We start from the raw sequence: 17,772 nt of genomic DNA on the forward strand, positions 1-17,772 counted from the left end.
TTACAAGACTTCGCCCTTACACAGTACTGTTCAAGTTGTCGTACTGTATAACTTCTATATAAAATTTCTTCCACGAGTATCAAAAGAAATTGTGTTGTACTAAGTATCAAAAAGTGCAAATAAATTGGTTTGGGGAACGAGAAACTGTGGCACATCTCAGAATACGAGAGTGGAATCACAACTGTATGCAATTTAATAAAAATCAAGGATAACGTGTATAAAGTACCGATATGTAAATCTACAACATGAAACATCTACTCTTCCTATCTTCCGACAGACAGACATTATAAGGAGTTCCTTGCAACTTAACAATCAGACTTAAATCAGTGAAGTTCTGATCCACCTCCTCGTGTATTCAATACAAGACCATAGAGGAGCTTACAAGCGTGTAAGTGTATTCACTAGATTTACGAAAATCTTTTATGGTACGGATTATCCGATTTTTTTGATTAACGGTTCAGCCCACCCCCTTCATTAATACGGATAATAGAGGTTCTACAGTAATTGATTTTAAAACCTTTGTTATTGTTCTGTACTGTATATATAATACACTACTGTAATTAAAAGAAGTGATCCAGATAACACATAAGACCGGATAGTCGAACTCCATATAATCAGGACTTTACTGTACATAGTGTTACTGCAGTGCAACGTTTGTTACGCCAGGGCAAGCCTCAACAGCATCCTATTCCTGAGTCACCTACAGGAAGAAAGGAGGACATTTGATGGACATAATTTTTAAGAGGGATCAAGTGGCATTAATGTAAATGGCATAAGGTAGGCTATACACTGTTTGGAAATAAAGCACACTTCTGGGTAAGCAGATATCCTTTAAATAAACCATAATTACTTTTATAGGCTATAGTTCATGAGGTCCCGGGTTCGATTCCCGGTTAGAGCACAGGAATTTTTCCTTAAAGGGGATTATTCCTGTGTTCGTCCATGGTCTGGAATTTAGGTTAAGTTTAGATTTAAGACCTCTCCTGGCACTACATTATCATAATCATCCTATCACATCATCAGGGTAATGTAACTCCGCCTTCCAGGCGCCCCAACCTCAGAAGTGGGTTACAATTAAGCCACAGCCAGGAGAGAAGACCAGAAATGTCGAAAAGACAACCTGGTGGCATTGGATAAAAAAAAAAAAAAACTTTTATTGGCTACCACACATTCTGCCCTACCCTTTATTTTCGAAAAAATATTTTCCCAGGAAAATTTACACTTCTTCCAGCACCAACAAAATGTACCACAGAAAAACTTCAATTAGATAATACTTTAGTAAATAATTATAATTTTATTACGTCAATTTGAGGGTTTTTTTACAGACATATAGCATACTATGTTTAAATATTAATTGAAGTTAATATCAATACAAGTATACTGCCAGTTGCTAAAATGTAAATGTACAAAGGCGAAAGTACAATGACAGTGATTCCCATTACCTTCCACTGGCAATCCTGCCTTATGCAGAAGTTTTATATATAAGTCATGTGAAATAATTGCTGCGAATTTTCATTAGATATATGAAATCAAGACAAAAGTTTGATGCTTTTCATAGGCCTATAGTCTATTGTACTGGTAGCTGTCAATGTTTGGTAGAAAACCTTTTTAAAGCCAAAATCTACAAAATTTAATTCTTAAAAAAAATTGTAGTAAAAACAGATAAAGTTTCTCCATAAGTTCAGTAAAGAAAATTACCAAGAATTTTTACATTCTTTCTTCCAGTTAAGATTGTTTTGAATGCTATATGTATGTTCTGAAATCAGGTTCCAATACGGATCTTAAAATAGAGGTTAAGACATTTCTTCTAGAACCACAGCTCCCTATGAAAACATTTTTACGAACATTTAGAACTATAATGAGTGACACAAGAGAAAATCATGTTTGAAAATGTTTTCAAAGACCAGTGGTGATATTCGGCCAGTTTGCATCGGTTATTAAATTATTTCTAGGTAATATTTGGAATTACCATGGACATATACTGTATAATTTTAACATAGGTAGACATGAAAGAACTGGTTGTTAAAGTTTTTGAATATCACCACTCTCTAAGACTGATTTTTTATTATTATGATTATTATTACTACTGATAAGGGGGAAAGGAATGACAGAATGCCAGACCACTGTTGCATGAATGAATAACATAAATCTGTCAAACTGACGTCAGATGTGAAGGTACCTGGGCATCAATACATACATAATACTATTTCAGACAAATTTCATACTGATATTACTATTTCACACGTAAACTGTACATATAATTATAAATGCAAAACACAGTAACATAAATAGGTCGAAAAATATAACATTTCTAATCGGCTAATTCTACAATTACATATCTACTGCATACAGATATTACCCACCATAATTATAAACTACATTCTTAAGTCAAGACCAATCTTAAAATTTTCGTTGTACATTAGGATCTTCTCTCATAAAAATGAATATTGTAAAGATTACAATACAATTTGTCATTTCACATGACACAAAATATATAACTATCCTAGACATTACAAGCTGAAACTTCTAAAAAACATTTTTTCCGTCTGTGAAAATACAACCATTAGCAAGGTGCAGACCCTAAAGCAAGGGAGGTCATGAGTATAAAAGTACAGGTACTAAACAATTTACCTCTCTGTAAAGTAGCACAAACCATGCTATTATGCTGTACTGGTCCAGATTTGTACTTAAAACCAATAAACAAAGTGTTAAGAACAGTTACAATATTTTATTTCCTTAAAACTGTTACAAAACTTTTTTTTTTCGCACAATGTTCTATGAAAAGGATATAACTGTGAAATGATGGACATATATAGGGACATAGAAATCAAATGCTTCCCAGTCCTCAGGTATCATTTCCTACTGTGAAAATAGGAAGCCAATTTGCAAATTTATCTTTCAGCAATTTCTATGACCAACAAATAGATGTATTTCATTCTAGTATTCACATACTATTCTCAGAAGCCTTCAATCACCATCCCTCAAAATATATTTCTTTCTTTATCTTAAGGCTACTCTGTTCTATTAGACCTTCCACCCCTATCCCAATAGTCGTTGACTCAGTCCATGCAATGGATAGGTGATGAGCTGATCACATCACATTGACAATATGACTCCACTCATCTATTTCTTTTGACAGATAATAATGCGAGTCGCTTATGATAAAATAAAGGAGCAACTACAGAAAAAGCGAGTAATACTACTTTTGAGAAAACTAGCTTTACAATATCTTTGTCCACTGCAAAGTCCATTTGGAATTTGAGCTCGAGTCTCTGGCACAAAAAGCTAAACCATTTAGCTAATTATATACAATGTACCGGTATATGCTAATTTGCTATTTTCGAAAATAGTTTCAAATCAAATTTGTACAGCTTATTAAGTGAAAAACAAACATACGGTAGTTAACTTTATGTGAAAGAAAATCTATTCTGCTTGATGAAATACTATTCATATCTAGTTATGCTCTCGTATATTTAATTACATAATTATTATACATTCCTAAAAAACATAAAAATTCTAATTACAAAATGTCATTTGGAAAAATTTTATTCACAATGTTCTTACAGCACTATTTTAGATGGTTGCCAGTATTCACTATCATTATACATGTAGTCTTAATTTAAATTAACTACGGTAAATTTAAAGATAAGATGAAAAGGTATGGTGTTGTAGATGACGTCACAAAGGCAGTTATAATAGCTACAGTGGCATATGCAGAAATTTGTTAAGGGAAGGGAGGGGGGTCATTATTAAAATTTAAAATTGTTTACAATTTTATTACATTATCGGTATTTCAAATTTTGTGTATTATTATTATCAGCTGACTTTCACAGGGATGTGGGGAGAAAAAAAAACGCGCGCGCACACACATTTTTTTTTTAAGTTCAAGTGGGGTGGGGGGTTTCAAACCCTGTAACCACCCCCTTGAATAGATATATACTGCCACCTTGTTTTTTTTTTTTACATTGACGATTTCATTATATATTTATACAGTTAATGCTATTTAAGTCATATAATATTTAGTACTTACCAATCTGTTCTATTCATCATTCACTTCGACTATTCCTTTACTACAGTGCTCTCATTTTACGAGGAAAATAGATCACAGTTGAACCCCGGCGTACACTTTCCTGCATGTCATGCTTGCATGGGGAGCGTGTTCAGTCACTACCGGCAAATCAAGACATTTAGCAACTACAGAATAAAATAAGTCCACGAATTTAAATTATCAAAAATACACATTACTCACCATTGATTTCAGATACTGTTGAAAATAACCTCCTTCCACAGCAAGACATGCCTCACATTGTTTAAACAAATTATTTGCCACTTTCTGTAGTCAGGATATTTACTGACTCTGAAGTCACATGGTTATCATGGTCTAGTTATGACCATGATGACAATCGCTTAATCTATCTTCATAGTATATCCAGCTATTTGCTGACAATACGTGTTCCACTATGTTTCACTATGAATTTCCTCTTCTTACAAATGATGGGTAAAAAGCACGATGCTTGTTGTATCTCTTAACATAAACACATGTTCAAAGTTCTAAAAAACAAAGGAATTATTATATTAAACTCATGTTAAACGTGCATTTATATTTAAATTTGTTCAATGTTGGCCATGTTATGACTAAGAATGTGCCGTTGCAATGTAGTCTATCTTTCTCTTTAGGTTCATTTTGGTAATAGTGATGTCATCCCTTTCGTCATACTTTCCATCGTATCTTTAAAATTACCTTAACTACAACTAATTCATAATCTTCATACATCGTGAAATGTGACATACCAGTATTGAATATAATTTACAGTTACTAAAATTATTCAAATTAACAATAAAATCACTTACTTCTTGTGAGGTACTGTTTTTCACATTTATATAGGCCTAACTTCACAATGCATTACTGACTCTCAGAATAAAATCTTGCGTTCAAAATTACGAGTACCAGTATACGTATTTTTCTTGTACTGTTTTACTTCCTTGCTGCTTAATGCTATATGCATTAAGATAAAAACTTTGGTTTATCTTTTAAAATCAGCCAACCTATCCTATTTCACTTGTCCCTGACATGAGAGCTACAGGTGTTAATAAAAGTTTCTATACATCCGTTAATCACAATAGTTAATTGTACAAATTTATTTAAAAACGGATATGAAATTCAATCCAAATTTTTAGGTTAACATTTAATTTACACTTTTCACATATACAGTGTATATGGTATTTAAACTAATATTACAATTTTTCTTGTCCCTCACCTCTTCTGTTTCATTGCCACATCACAGTTCACTTCTGTGACGTCATGAACTTGTGAGTTTTTATACACCCTATGTATACACTGACACAAAAACTATATTCACTAATACATGTATCATAACTTACGAATGTGTATGTTTAAATTACGAAGTGATTTTAAACTACACACCTCCATGAAGAGTTTTAGTAGGCAGCTTGAAGAGTTTAATAATTATTTTTGCTACAAAGCATACAGACACATAATAAACATAATTAGGGTGCAATCAAAGCCTTATCAGCCAGCATACTAGCACAAGTAAACTAAAAATGCTGGAAATATGCAGTGTTCATTTACTTGATTTTAGTAATAGCACATTGCCATGATTGCTTCATAACAATATTTTCCAATTAAAAAGACCAAAAGAAAATTAATTACAGTACATTTTTATTAGTACAGTAAAACTTCATTTATACGCTTCACACTTATACTACTTATACTTTTTTTTTTTAAGTCCCTGAAAATTCCTATACTTTCCATGTTAATTTATTTCAATTATAAGTTTTTCACACTTATACGATATTTTAAACCCTGGGAGGTACTTTACAAAACTTAATTTATGTTCTAATTAAATTTAGCTCGAAATTAGGTTTATCGCGAAAATACCGTATTTACTCCAATACAATATGCCATGGGATTATAATACACACATCAATTTTTTAACCTAAAATCCAGAAAAAATGGCGATTATAATATATACTTGTGCTACAAACCATTCAAGATTAAAATTGTATTATCAAGACAGGTTATAAAGGCACTCTCCTACCTCTAGCTATATGGTACAACACATTCATCCTCATTTCATTATCAGAACTGGAAATTCTGGTTAATAGGTTTGGGTTGGTGTCAGAACGTAGATTGACAACGTACAATTGGCAATGACTAACGTCATGCTACCACAGTACAGTACCTATAGAGTTGATGCTACTCTTTCATCAGTCATTATTCGTGAATTCTTTTGGTTTAATTAAAGACGCGCAATTGTTGGAAGTTCTACTCAAAAAACCTCACAATAAAAAAAAAAAAATATATATATATTTATATTTCGTCATTCTCATAGTTAAAAATATTATTCTTATTAATGATTGTTGTCAAAAATGGACAAGAAATTACGAATGAAAAGTGCGCAAGAGACAAAACATGAATTCGCAGTGGCCATTTCTGTCAGTTGTTTTCCAACACATCTCGTAACGTAAATTAGAGCGTTAACTTAAATTTGTTTGAGTACGAGTGTTTACGTGCGAATATAATATGCATCTCAGTTTTCAAGACATTTGAAAAAAACCGGTACAATATGCTTTTATTGTTAAGGTATGGCCAACTTTAAAATTCCTGGAAATTGGAAGCTGCCTATTCTTGTCTCTGCACATGCTAGCTTAAGTAAATCTGTTTATGCGCAAGTGGGAGACTCTATTCAGAGAGGAGAGAGAAGTATGCAAGTACATGTAGAGAGAAGAAATGGAACATTTTAAACAATGAGGATCCAGCGGCAAAGTTGTGACCACAATGAATACAACTATCCTAACACCCCTCCAAACTGAAAATATTTTGACGGTAGACTCAACCTAATATAACGAGAAGATTGCTGATTGGTTTTTGGATTCCAATGAGTGGAAGATTTTGTAAAATCACATGTTGTTAATATGTGTGTGTCTAATGCCTACCCACTTCACTCTGCGTGATTCAGGTTCCACATACTGTGGATAGATGGCATTATTAATGCTATTTCAGATTTGTTTAGCGAATCCACTGAGAAAGCCAGTTCAATAATATCGAGATGAGTGGCTCCAATGAAGTCTTACTGCAGTGCATTCTGTTGGAAAAGCTCACAACTATGGAGTAGTGGCCTTCTCAAACCAATTGGCAGAATACCACCTGGGTTTCAGCGGTAACGTTGAATGCTAGAGATGGCATTTTCGCATATATAATGTGTGTCTATCATTACCGAGTCAATTGGTACCAAGAAGTCAATTTAAAAAAAGTGGAAATGTCACCTTTTCCAAATAACCGATTCAATTTTTCTCTCATTTGAAAATAAAACTGGCCTCAAAGAGAGAAACTTCAAGAACTTTCATTTGCACTTCTCTCTTAATTCTAATAGTTTAGACAGGACTTCTGTTTCCAACACACATGTTTTCAAATATGAAATATAAATATATAATAAGTAGTATAGTATATATTTCATACATTTTCATAATACTCAGCAAACACAAATAATCATTCAATGATTTGAGCACTGGTTACCTCGAGAGAGATCTAGTTCAAATTCCAATGACTTCCAGTGGAAATTATGACAGACAAGACAAGCTGATAAAGGTTTTCTTAGTGTACTTCTACTATTTCTCAATATCTTTATCTTTAACACTAATAGAGAAAACAATCCCAGCACCTGAGTCTTGAAGGTATAACAGAATGAATTGTGATTATGCACTTCATATTAGGAGAAAATAAAAGAAAACACATACACTTTAGGTAATAGATTCGGTTTTAGTTATTCAATATGAGAACTGAAAATTATAACACATTACAGGAGAGTAATTTAATTTATATTTTAGTTTGAATGTGTAAAACAAATATACAAAAATACATCTCTTAATAACGTTGTTTAAAAATAAAATAAGCTAAAATTCAGTATCATATACTGCTATATTCTGCAACCTACAATACATAGAACATTTATAATAGCACAAACCTTAAAGACGATATTTTTGAGAAAAATTTCTAAATAGAACTTTAGTTACTTAACACACACTACAATAACTGACTTCATTCCATGTGTTCATTCACTAGTACAATGTATCATGGACAAATGAATAAAGGACTGGCAACATCTATTGCAATACTTGTCAAACTTTCATGGCACATTGATTTGCTGCATGAAACATGGCAGGATATTGCTAATCAGGGTTGGCAAAAAACAATTTTATTTATGCCGTTTTAAACAGTGCCACGAAATAATGCATTTTTAATGTTGCTGTCATTAACTAATGCTGAGTTCTTGGCAATAAAGCCATTAATTCGCTTACTCTCCAATATTTCTCTCACACTGTGGATTTAGAGGAAAGGATAGGACATACGATTCTGGTCCATTTCTTTCATGGACAAAGTGGTGTGAAGAAAAATTCCAATTTTGTTCAAGTGTTTTGACAAACAATCATGCCCTGTAAGTAAACGAAAGGATGTAACTGCACTTTGTCTTGTATATTCAGGAATTATGTTTTGTGCATTGAGACTCCCGCATCTTTTATTATTTGAAATTTCGTAGAAGTGGTACATCTTGATATTTTGAATTCATTAATTTTTAAACTGTTGAAAATGATAAAGTCGACTTGGGGTTTTTTAAAATATAAAACATGTTTTATACATAGGGTTACCAGAGGGGTATTGTAAAAATGAGAGAAATTCTCTATTTTTTTTTTTAGAAAAATTCCGAAAACTGCATTTTAGACAATTTAAATTTATCACGCTGTTTATTAAACTAAATAAAGATTATTCATAAAATTAATATCCTACTAACTAAAGAAAAAAATAAAATAAATTTTATGAAGCTTAATGGTGAGTTTCATAAAAAGAATATTTTCAATTTATCTCAGTTTTATTGTTTATATTTCTCTGAAGATCAAGCATCTATTAACAGTGAAAAATAATTTTTTTACAACATTATAAAAAGCTTGATAGTCCAGTTTTGAACCAGTACAAACTTGTAATTCTGATTTCATTAAAGCAGTGGATTATCTGTTCCTGCTGTTTGACCATTTGTGGTCCATTGTCAGCTTGAGAGGAATTATTCCACATGGGCTCAAGCCAATTATACACATCTTTCCACCTCTTTAAATAAACACTTTTTTTTTAATGGAGGATCTTCATCATCAGAATTTCGCTTCCATAAATATTTAGACAGCATATTAAAACACCAATTATTTTGGATTTATTATTACTTAGGCTACATAACAGAAACACAAAGGCATATTTCCACTCAAACCGAATATCCTGATTTCTGCTTTCTTATGATGTCACTATCGAGTATTGATTAGTGAGCAAGTGATCATGATGGAATGATTACCTGTATAACAGAGAAGGCTGCCAAATTTGCATGTGTTTTTCTTGCACTCAACAACCAAAACTTTTCATGAAGTAGAAGTGTTGTTTGGTGGGTTAATGACTCAGTAGTACAACAGAAAAACTTCTATTTTATAGATCAGTTTTTCGTTTTGAAATTTTAAACTAAGTTTGTAGAAAAGTAAAAAGGACTAGAATATTTTATATAAGCATCTTAAAATTATTTTCAGTGTATTTCTTATAAATATAATAAAATCTGCTTTAAACAATATGCCTATATGCAGATACCAGCATTCAAATTGTTTGCTTTGTATACCCTACAAAAATTCCTTATTAATAATAATGTTTGGAAAAAGTCCAAGATTGGCTCTATAAAGTCAGGGGCACCACTGTAAACTCATAAATTGTAAATTTTATAAATGCCCAAATAAAAAGCAAACATGATTTTATATTGTAAATAATTTGGATAAAATGAAACAACCAGAAAACGAGAGAAATAACTTATATGAAATATCTTTTAAAAATGTTTTAATCTTATAGTTTTATAAATATAACAAAGAATTCTGTTGGCTTAAAAAATAATATCATCATATAGATATAAACATTGTGTTTTAATCAACGGATACTGTTTTAAACAATTTTGAACACTTTATTTAAAACATGCCAACCCTGTTGCTAATATAGAAGCAACCCTGCCTGCTTTAGAGGTACTTTTAATACCTCGCTCTCAGCAGCCTCTCCTAACATGGATTTAACTATTTCTTTACAAGCAAATAAAATCAAAGTTTCTGCTGTTGTATATGGCTGCATTTTCCTGGCAATTACTTCTGCTACTTTATAGCTAGCTACTAGCACGTTTGCTGCAATTATAGCTATTTTATTCATTACCTTGACTTGTTTTACTTGAGAGGAGAGTAAATGACAGAAATAGGCTTTATCTTTATTTACTAAATGACTTTCTCCAGTTTTTATGAACTCAGAAATGAATTATTAGAAATGTTTGCCACAGAAAAATCTGAGTTTCCTGTATTTATAAGAGACGAAACATGGTATTCCAAAGTTGCATATCTGATATTTTTGGACATTTAATATTCTTAATGCAAGAGATCAAATGACTTTATTGTCAAACGCCTGGCATTAGAAAACAACAACATATTGTTAATGCTAGTATTCAGGGAAAGGAAGAGAATATTCTTACATCAAGTGAATGAGTTCTTAAGAAAAATTCAACTATGGAAGTCAAAGGTTGAAAAGAATGAACTTGAAATGGCTGATACTGATATTAATTCTAGTCTGATTTAGAACATCTTTCGGTTTTGGAGGACAAATAGTGACAATATTTTCCTTCCCTCAGTGTGAACGAATGCGACTAGGTTTCAATCGCTTTGCATTATTATTGAGGACACTATTAGAAGAGGCTGAAGAGTAGGCTGTACTTCAGGCTGATGGAACTTTGCAGCTCAAATTTAGGAAAAAAACACTAGTTCAATTCTGAATTTTAATGAAAAGAGAGTTCTCAATGTTATGAGAACACGCCAAATCTATACTACTTCAGTTTTCAACAACATATTTGTGCGAACAGGGATTTTCGAACGCACCCACACACCAGGCAGTGAAGTTCGAGATGACACCGAGATCTAGTAGGCTCTGAGGATGGTGTGAAGAAGTACCGAAACAGCTGTAAGCCGCACATGCTTACACAATTAACATGAGTAAGATCGCTATTTAATCAATTATTTATATTCAAGTGTTAAAAGTAGTGTACGAAAGATTCAACATGGAAACATTTAAAATTATTTCCAGGTGTGTGGCAGCAAACCAGAGCCTCCCTCCAACAACAAATATTCTTTATGGTTTGTGCTAGTTGTCCATGGACTCATCCTTGTGTAATTCAAGGGGGGACTCTAAAAATTTCTTAAATTCTGATGCTATTACTCTGAAACAAAGTTCTGTCATTCATTTAAAACAGAAAAGGCTTCATTTTTTTAAAATAAAAACATAAACCAACTTCCCAGTTTTAAGAATACCATATCTGTTCAACTCCTAGAGTTCAAACATATTATAAGAGTAAAACAGATTACCAAACAGAAGAGAATAATTTCACTTAATGGAAATGTCATTATCTCAGCTCTAGAGTGAAGACAATGCGAGACAATAACTGAGCAAACAGAAGCATTCCAATAAAACCTACAAAGTGCTTTTTTTTTTCATAATAAATTCTGTTTTCTGGGAACAGAAGTCGAAATTGTTTTGACTACATGCTGCTGGTCTGTACCATATTATTCACCACTTCAATAATGATTGCTGTCTTTGAATCATCTAAATGTATGTCAGAAATTCAAGTTTTGAATCACAAATGTATTTTGTGTAACTCGACTGAAAATAGAGAATAATTATTTGATCAAAGAGTTGAGTAAGAGATACTTTGCTCCTTTTATATAAGAATGTACACAAATTTTCAAGACTGAACGTGAAAATTATAAAATTCTACCATCTTCACGGCATCAATGAAACTTACTCTGAACACTTCTCCAAGCAAAATTAAGATATCAAGTTTGCTCTGAGATAGCTTGAAGGGACACTACAAAGTACATTTAAGTATTATTAGGGAGCATGCACACACTCACTCACTCACTTAAGAATGATTATTGTATTTCGTAATATATTTATCAGCTATCCATAAAGGAAGTTCAAAGTTTTTTCCATGATAAACTTATTTTGCTTAAAGATTTTTCAATCTCTCTGCAGAATTACGAGGTTAGTACCTACAGAGAAGTCACGACAAATTATATCTTCAAAATTTTAACACTGGGGATGACCACTTGAAAAATGTTGGTTTCACTTCCATCAAAATCTTAAAACTCTCACTTACTACAGTAAGTTCTCTGCATCATCTATTTTAATAATGTATAATATGATACAACAATTATATCTGACAAAACGAAAGCATGGACACCTAGAACAAAGTTTTCTTTTAATTGTATTAAAACTATACACTAATTCATTCTAAAGTCCAAATTAAATATGATTTTGAATTCTTCGCAAGTAAATCGTTTAATTCTTTTATAAATGTTGTTGTTGTTGTCTAGTGCCTTACATCTGGCAATGAAGCCATTAGCAGTTGTGCTTTCCAATACTTTTGAACTGTAGTTTCTTCTGATCTTAATGCTTCACAGGTCTTCATTCATTTCTGCTGGATCGTTACACAGGACACATATTGGTGAAGCTGAGATACCTATTCTGTAGAGATAACTTGCTAGACAGTCATGATTTGTCAATAGTCTGAAGGCTGCAACTGCTGTTTTCCTTGGTCTCTGGGGGATTATATCTGGGTTGGAAAGTAGTGTAATCCATTTTTTGTCTTTAGCATTTGACTCTATTTCTTGTAGGTATGAATGAGAAAATTTTGTAGTGATCAAGCGTTTTATTGAGGAATATGATAAATTAAATTTAGACTTTTGTTTTATTGTTGTGCCTTTCTTTGCAAGTGTGTCTGCGGTTTCATACCCATGACTCCACAGTGTGCTGGAATGCATTGGAGATGGACAATCTTAACTTTTTGGAGTTGTGTTAACATTTTGTAGCATTCTCTTATTTTTGTTGACTTCTTTGTAGCATTTGAACATATTCCCTGAATTGCAGCTTTAGAATCTGAAAGAATTACTGTCTTGTTATATTTATTTAAGGGAAGATTTAATAATTGTCGGAGAGCAATGTGTATAGCCTCTATTTCACCATCATAATTTGTTGTGTCTCTGCCAACAGAATGATAAAAGGAAAAATGTGTACATGTAACTCCAGCTCCAGTAAGGTTTTCTGTGGTGGATCCATCAGTATATATGTGAAGCCATTCTTCTATAGGGTATCTAGTATTGATAGTTTCCAGTGCTAGAAGTTTTTGTATTTCTTTTGGTGTGTCTGATTTACTTATTTCCTCTGTTAATTCCAAACTGAAGGTAGGCTGCAATAATTCCAATGGATTTTCTCTTATAAGTAAATTTTCTCTGGTGTTAGGAATGTTCAATTTGGATTTAATCTGTGTTACCTTTTCTAGGAAGCTACTATGAGTTTTAAGGATTGAAGAAGAGAGGTTCTTTTCTGTCCATTTTGAGTTTGGCAGTCATAACATTTTCTCATGTTGGAGCAGTGCTTGTTCTTCTATTTTTGTTGTTATTGATGGGATCCGTGTTAAGGCAAGCATGGCATCAACAGGTGTTGATTTAACTGCTCCAGTGATTAGGCAAAGAGCCTGATTTTGTATTTGTTCAAGTTTAGTGATGTTAGCATTTGCTGCTGTTATTAATGCTTCAGAATAGTACAAGAGGTTTGGTTTAATATACATTTTGTATGTTGTATTAAGGACTCTCCTTGAGCAGCCCCATTTAGCACCAGCTAACCTTTTCAGGATTTGCAGTTTCTTTTCAACCTTTTCTGTGATGTTTGTTATATGTTTTTTCCAACTTTTATAAATGTAGCAAATTATAATGTTGCTTCATTTTGTACGTTTTTAGCAAACCTACTTCTGCAATGCCATAGGGGCATTGAAAGGATATAAGGGCAGAGTGAGAGATGCAACAGAACTAATAACAGACTTATATTTTCAACCATGTTAACTTCTCAGCGAGTTTAATCTATTTTTTAAGAAAAAAAAATACTGATAACACGACATACCATTCTAAACAATAATAATGGTGAGAATAAAAGCTGCTGAAGTAGACTAGTTTTTTTAGGGGGTCTAAACGCAATACATCTCCACTCCCATCATGCTAATGTTATTGGTTACAGTACACACAAATCAAACTACTTTTGAAATGATATGTAATGCATAAAAAATAGAGGAAGGAGTAGTCACGAAGTATCTTACTTTGCTTGTGGTTTATGTTACTGTTGTCCTTCACAAATGGAAAAGAACTGGCTAGGTCTATATAATGGTGCTGTATAAAGGTACGATCACACGTCACTACTTTTGCAGCGCTGCAGTACAAAAAACTGCGCAACTCTTGTACTGCAACGTGTGAACAACGGTGCAACCTGAAAAGTAGCGGCTGCCGAACCTGCTGGCCACTACTTTTCCATGCTGCGCGCAACTTAAAAGTAGCAACGTGTGAACAGGGTTCTCAGGGTTGCAGCCGCACCATTTTTGATATCGGTTTTGTTGAAACTTTTGCTGCGGTTGCATCCAGTGTTACCAACCAAATGTGTCAATGATACTTTTATTGTTTGGATATATTTTAATGTTAAATGTGATGAAAATAAATTATTTGTAACAGTTATTAAATACACAACACAGTCTGAGCATAAATGGTGACGATATAATTCATTTTTTAAATTTTCCGTAGCGTAGTTCCAAACAGAATGGGTTGCCAACATTGATTACGTGAATATACTGTTGGTTATCATTTAAGTATATAGGCGTTTTTAAAAGCTTTATAGTAAAAATAATGTCAATTTCTGAATACTAGATACGACAGAAAAGCAAATAATAGATAAGGAAGCTTTCGCATGAATTTCTTAATAAATGTATATTGAGAAGTCAACATGGAGATGGGAACCTGCAGCATGACTGCGGCTGCAAAAGTAGCGCCTTGCGTGCGAACAGACTCGCAACCTCCAGTTGCAACTTTTGCAGCACCCTGGTTGCGCAGCACGAAAAGTAGCGTGCAGCACGCTACTTTTGGCTTACGTGTGAACACGACACGCAACTTTTGCAGCTGCAGTATAAAAGTAGCTCTGCAAAAGTAGCGACATGTGACCGTACCTTAAGCTGTATCATTTACATTCTAATAGGCAAAACCGAAATATTTTCACGTCAACAGCTTAGTTGTAATTGGATGATTTTAATAACAGGTAACCTCCAGAAATGAAGACGTCTTTCACTGCCATGGTTCAATCATTCAACTATCGTGAAATAATAAATCATTTTATTTTTTCTTATTTTTTTTAAATAAAGTAATAAAAGTGTCTTCTTTGATTTCAAGCTTATCGGTCTGTCTAAGCTATTTTATTAACTGTCTGAAAAGTGATCATATTCAGAAAAGTAATACTTTTGTAAAAGTCACATTTCATGAAGTTTCATGGTACACAGATTTAAATACAATCTTCTATGTAAAATGAATGTCACATAAATTTATTCATGCATAATCTATGTTAATTCATTACTGATTAGTGCTTCTTATAATTGAGTGAGCCCAATCTATTTATACTATTATAAAAGAATTCATTTCAAATCTTCTCAAAGATTCAAGAATGCATCTAAATCCCAGAATACATGTGGGCCTATCACGAGCAGTTATCAGAAGCCTTCTATCATGATATATTATATCATTAGAAAGTACGAAAAGTTTCTCCTTCTCCCCAATGAAGACAAAAGTTGATTCATATGTAGACATATTTACACTAACAGAAATAGTCTAAAGAAAACGCATTCTTAAAAAGAACACTTATTCTTTACCATTAGTTCGTGATTAATTATAATTAATCAAAGTTCCTTTTCACAATTGGAAACCTATCATTTGTCAAGAGGAAATGATAGGCGACAATACTACTAAAAAGTAGATCACTTCAATGGCTGAAAAATCTCATTAAATGGGTAGTTTTTACAGAATAGAGTTTCAAGAATTTTTTTTCCATTAGATCTATAGTTGTGTGGAAGGAGAAGAAAATGTGGGCAAAATTTGTAAAAGCTCATCCTTTAAGTTGAACAGAAAGTTAGGAATATATATCTTACAACAGAGGTTTGTAGGTATTTTCATTCAAAAAGTAAGCCCTGTTTACACCAGCATTATTATTATTATTATTATTATTATTATTATTATTATTACCTATTCCCTATTTTCCTTCCCATCCATTTTGGTAAAATTAATGTGTATTATGATGAACGAATAATGAGATTCAAATTCAAATATTACGTCAAATGTTCAGTTTGAGATTACTGTGGTGGTGGCTGGTAGCCAGGAAATCTGCTTTGATCATAACCTCCATATTGACCTTGGGGTGGAGGACCTTGTGGCCCTGGAGGGGGCATTTGTGAAGTTGGGGGTCTTGGATATTGAGAGTATCCACCTTGTGATGGCGGTGGTGGGTATGTCTGAGGACCATACCCCTGTTGAGCATGTCCGGGATAAGAATGCTGTGAACCAGGAGGAGGATGTGGCGGATAAGTCTGAGGCTGTCCCTGAGGACCTCCTGGAGGTGGTGGCACGTATGTCTGAGTCGTGGCAGGAAGAGACTGAGGTGGTGGAAGTCCATATCCTCCAGGTTGTTGAGGTTGAGGAGTGCCTGAAGGAGGTCCTTGTGGACCTCCAGGTTGGCCCTGTGGTGGCTGGAATCCTGTTTGAGCAGCAGCGGAAGCCTGTGGAGGAGGTTGTGGTGGCTGCTGTTGCTGCTGAGACTGTTGTTGTGACTGTGATTGAGGAGGAGGATAACCTCCACTTGCCTGTGTAGATGGAGGGTAAGTTTGTTGTGGAGGAGCATTGCCAGGACCTTGCGGGTAAGTCTGTGTTGATGCCGACGGAGCCATACTGGTAGAACTACCTGTCTGTGAGTATGTGTTCTGAGGAGTTCCCTGTGGAGGACCTCCGGTGAATGGTGGTGAAGCTGCACTGGAAGGACCATAACCACCAGGGCCTGGACCAGGACTTGTTTGACTGTTGTAACTATTTTGGGTTTGCTGTGACGGTGGTTGCTGGGTCTGTGCCTGTGTTGTTGGAGGAACATATGTCACTGACTGCGATCCTGTACTTGATCCTCCACCTCCACCTCCTCCACTACCACTGCTAGGCCCTCCTCCAGTTGTATTAGTAGACGTGGTATTACTTCCACTTCCGGAATTTGCGCCACCATATCCTGACTGCTGCTGTTGTCCAGGCTGGTAACTATTATTTCCCGCACCACTACTGGCAGTGGCACTGTAGCTCACTCCCTGCCCCGTCTGGGTAGATGACTGAGCCACAGTTCCATAACTTGTCTGAGATCCCGATGACCCATATCCAGGCTGTCCACTCCCTGGCACATAGTTCCCTTGCTGAGGTCCTGTAGCATTGGGTGGAGGATATGCTGAAGGTTGTGCTGGAGACTGTCCTGGAGGTGGCGGTCCGTATGCAGGCTGCTGACCAGGTCCTGTGGGTCCACTCCCATAAGCAGCGGACTGCTGAGTAGGTGCTGGACCACCATAAACTGTACCTGTACCAACTTGTGAAGTTGTGTTGGGTGGAGGCCCGTAATTCGGCTGTGATGATGATGGCGGCCCACCATAACCTTGAGGCTGAGTAGATGGAGGTCCGCCATAAGCACCAGGCTGTGTAGAATTAGGGTAAGCACTTTGCTGCTGAGGTGGGACCGGCTGCTGATTTGGTTGTTGTTGAACTGGAGGAACATATGTCTGCAACACGCAAAATCAACCTCTTTATTTATTAAAACTA

The 17,772-nt window shown here is 34.3% G+C and overlaps 1 protein-coding gene across 2 annotated transcripts in view; it reads right to left on the reverse strand.

Moving 5' to 3' along the window:
• Positions 1 to 1,268: 1,268 nt before the first annotated feature.
• The window catches only part of LOC138710999 (protein SSXT-like), a 31,882-nt gene continuing 15,378 nt past the window's right edge, over positions 1,269 to 17,772 (reverse strand). The window contains exons 6-7 of one of the 2 annotated variants that reach the window (XR_011335336.1): positions 8,647 to 17,732; positions 1,269 to 8,599 (exon numbers count right to left, since the gene is read on the reverse strand). Coding sequence is in view for 1 of the 2 variants with exons in the window: in XM_069842270.1 (XP_069698371.1) it covers positions 16,281 to 17,732 (1,452 nt within the window). In the remaining variant the exon portion in view is untranslated. Of the gene's footprint in view, positions 17,733 to 17,772 lie in introns of both variants that reach the window. The other variant, XM_069842270.1, reaches the window with a different exon arrangement.

This window comes from Periplaneta americana, chromosome 12, assembly GCF_040183065.1.
Source record: "Periplaneta americana isolate PAMFEO1 chromosome 12, P.americana_PAMFEO1_priV1, whole genome shotgun sequence".
Taxonomy (NCBI): Eukaryota; Metazoa; Arthropoda; class Insecta; order Blattodea; family Blattidae; genus Periplaneta; species Periplaneta americana.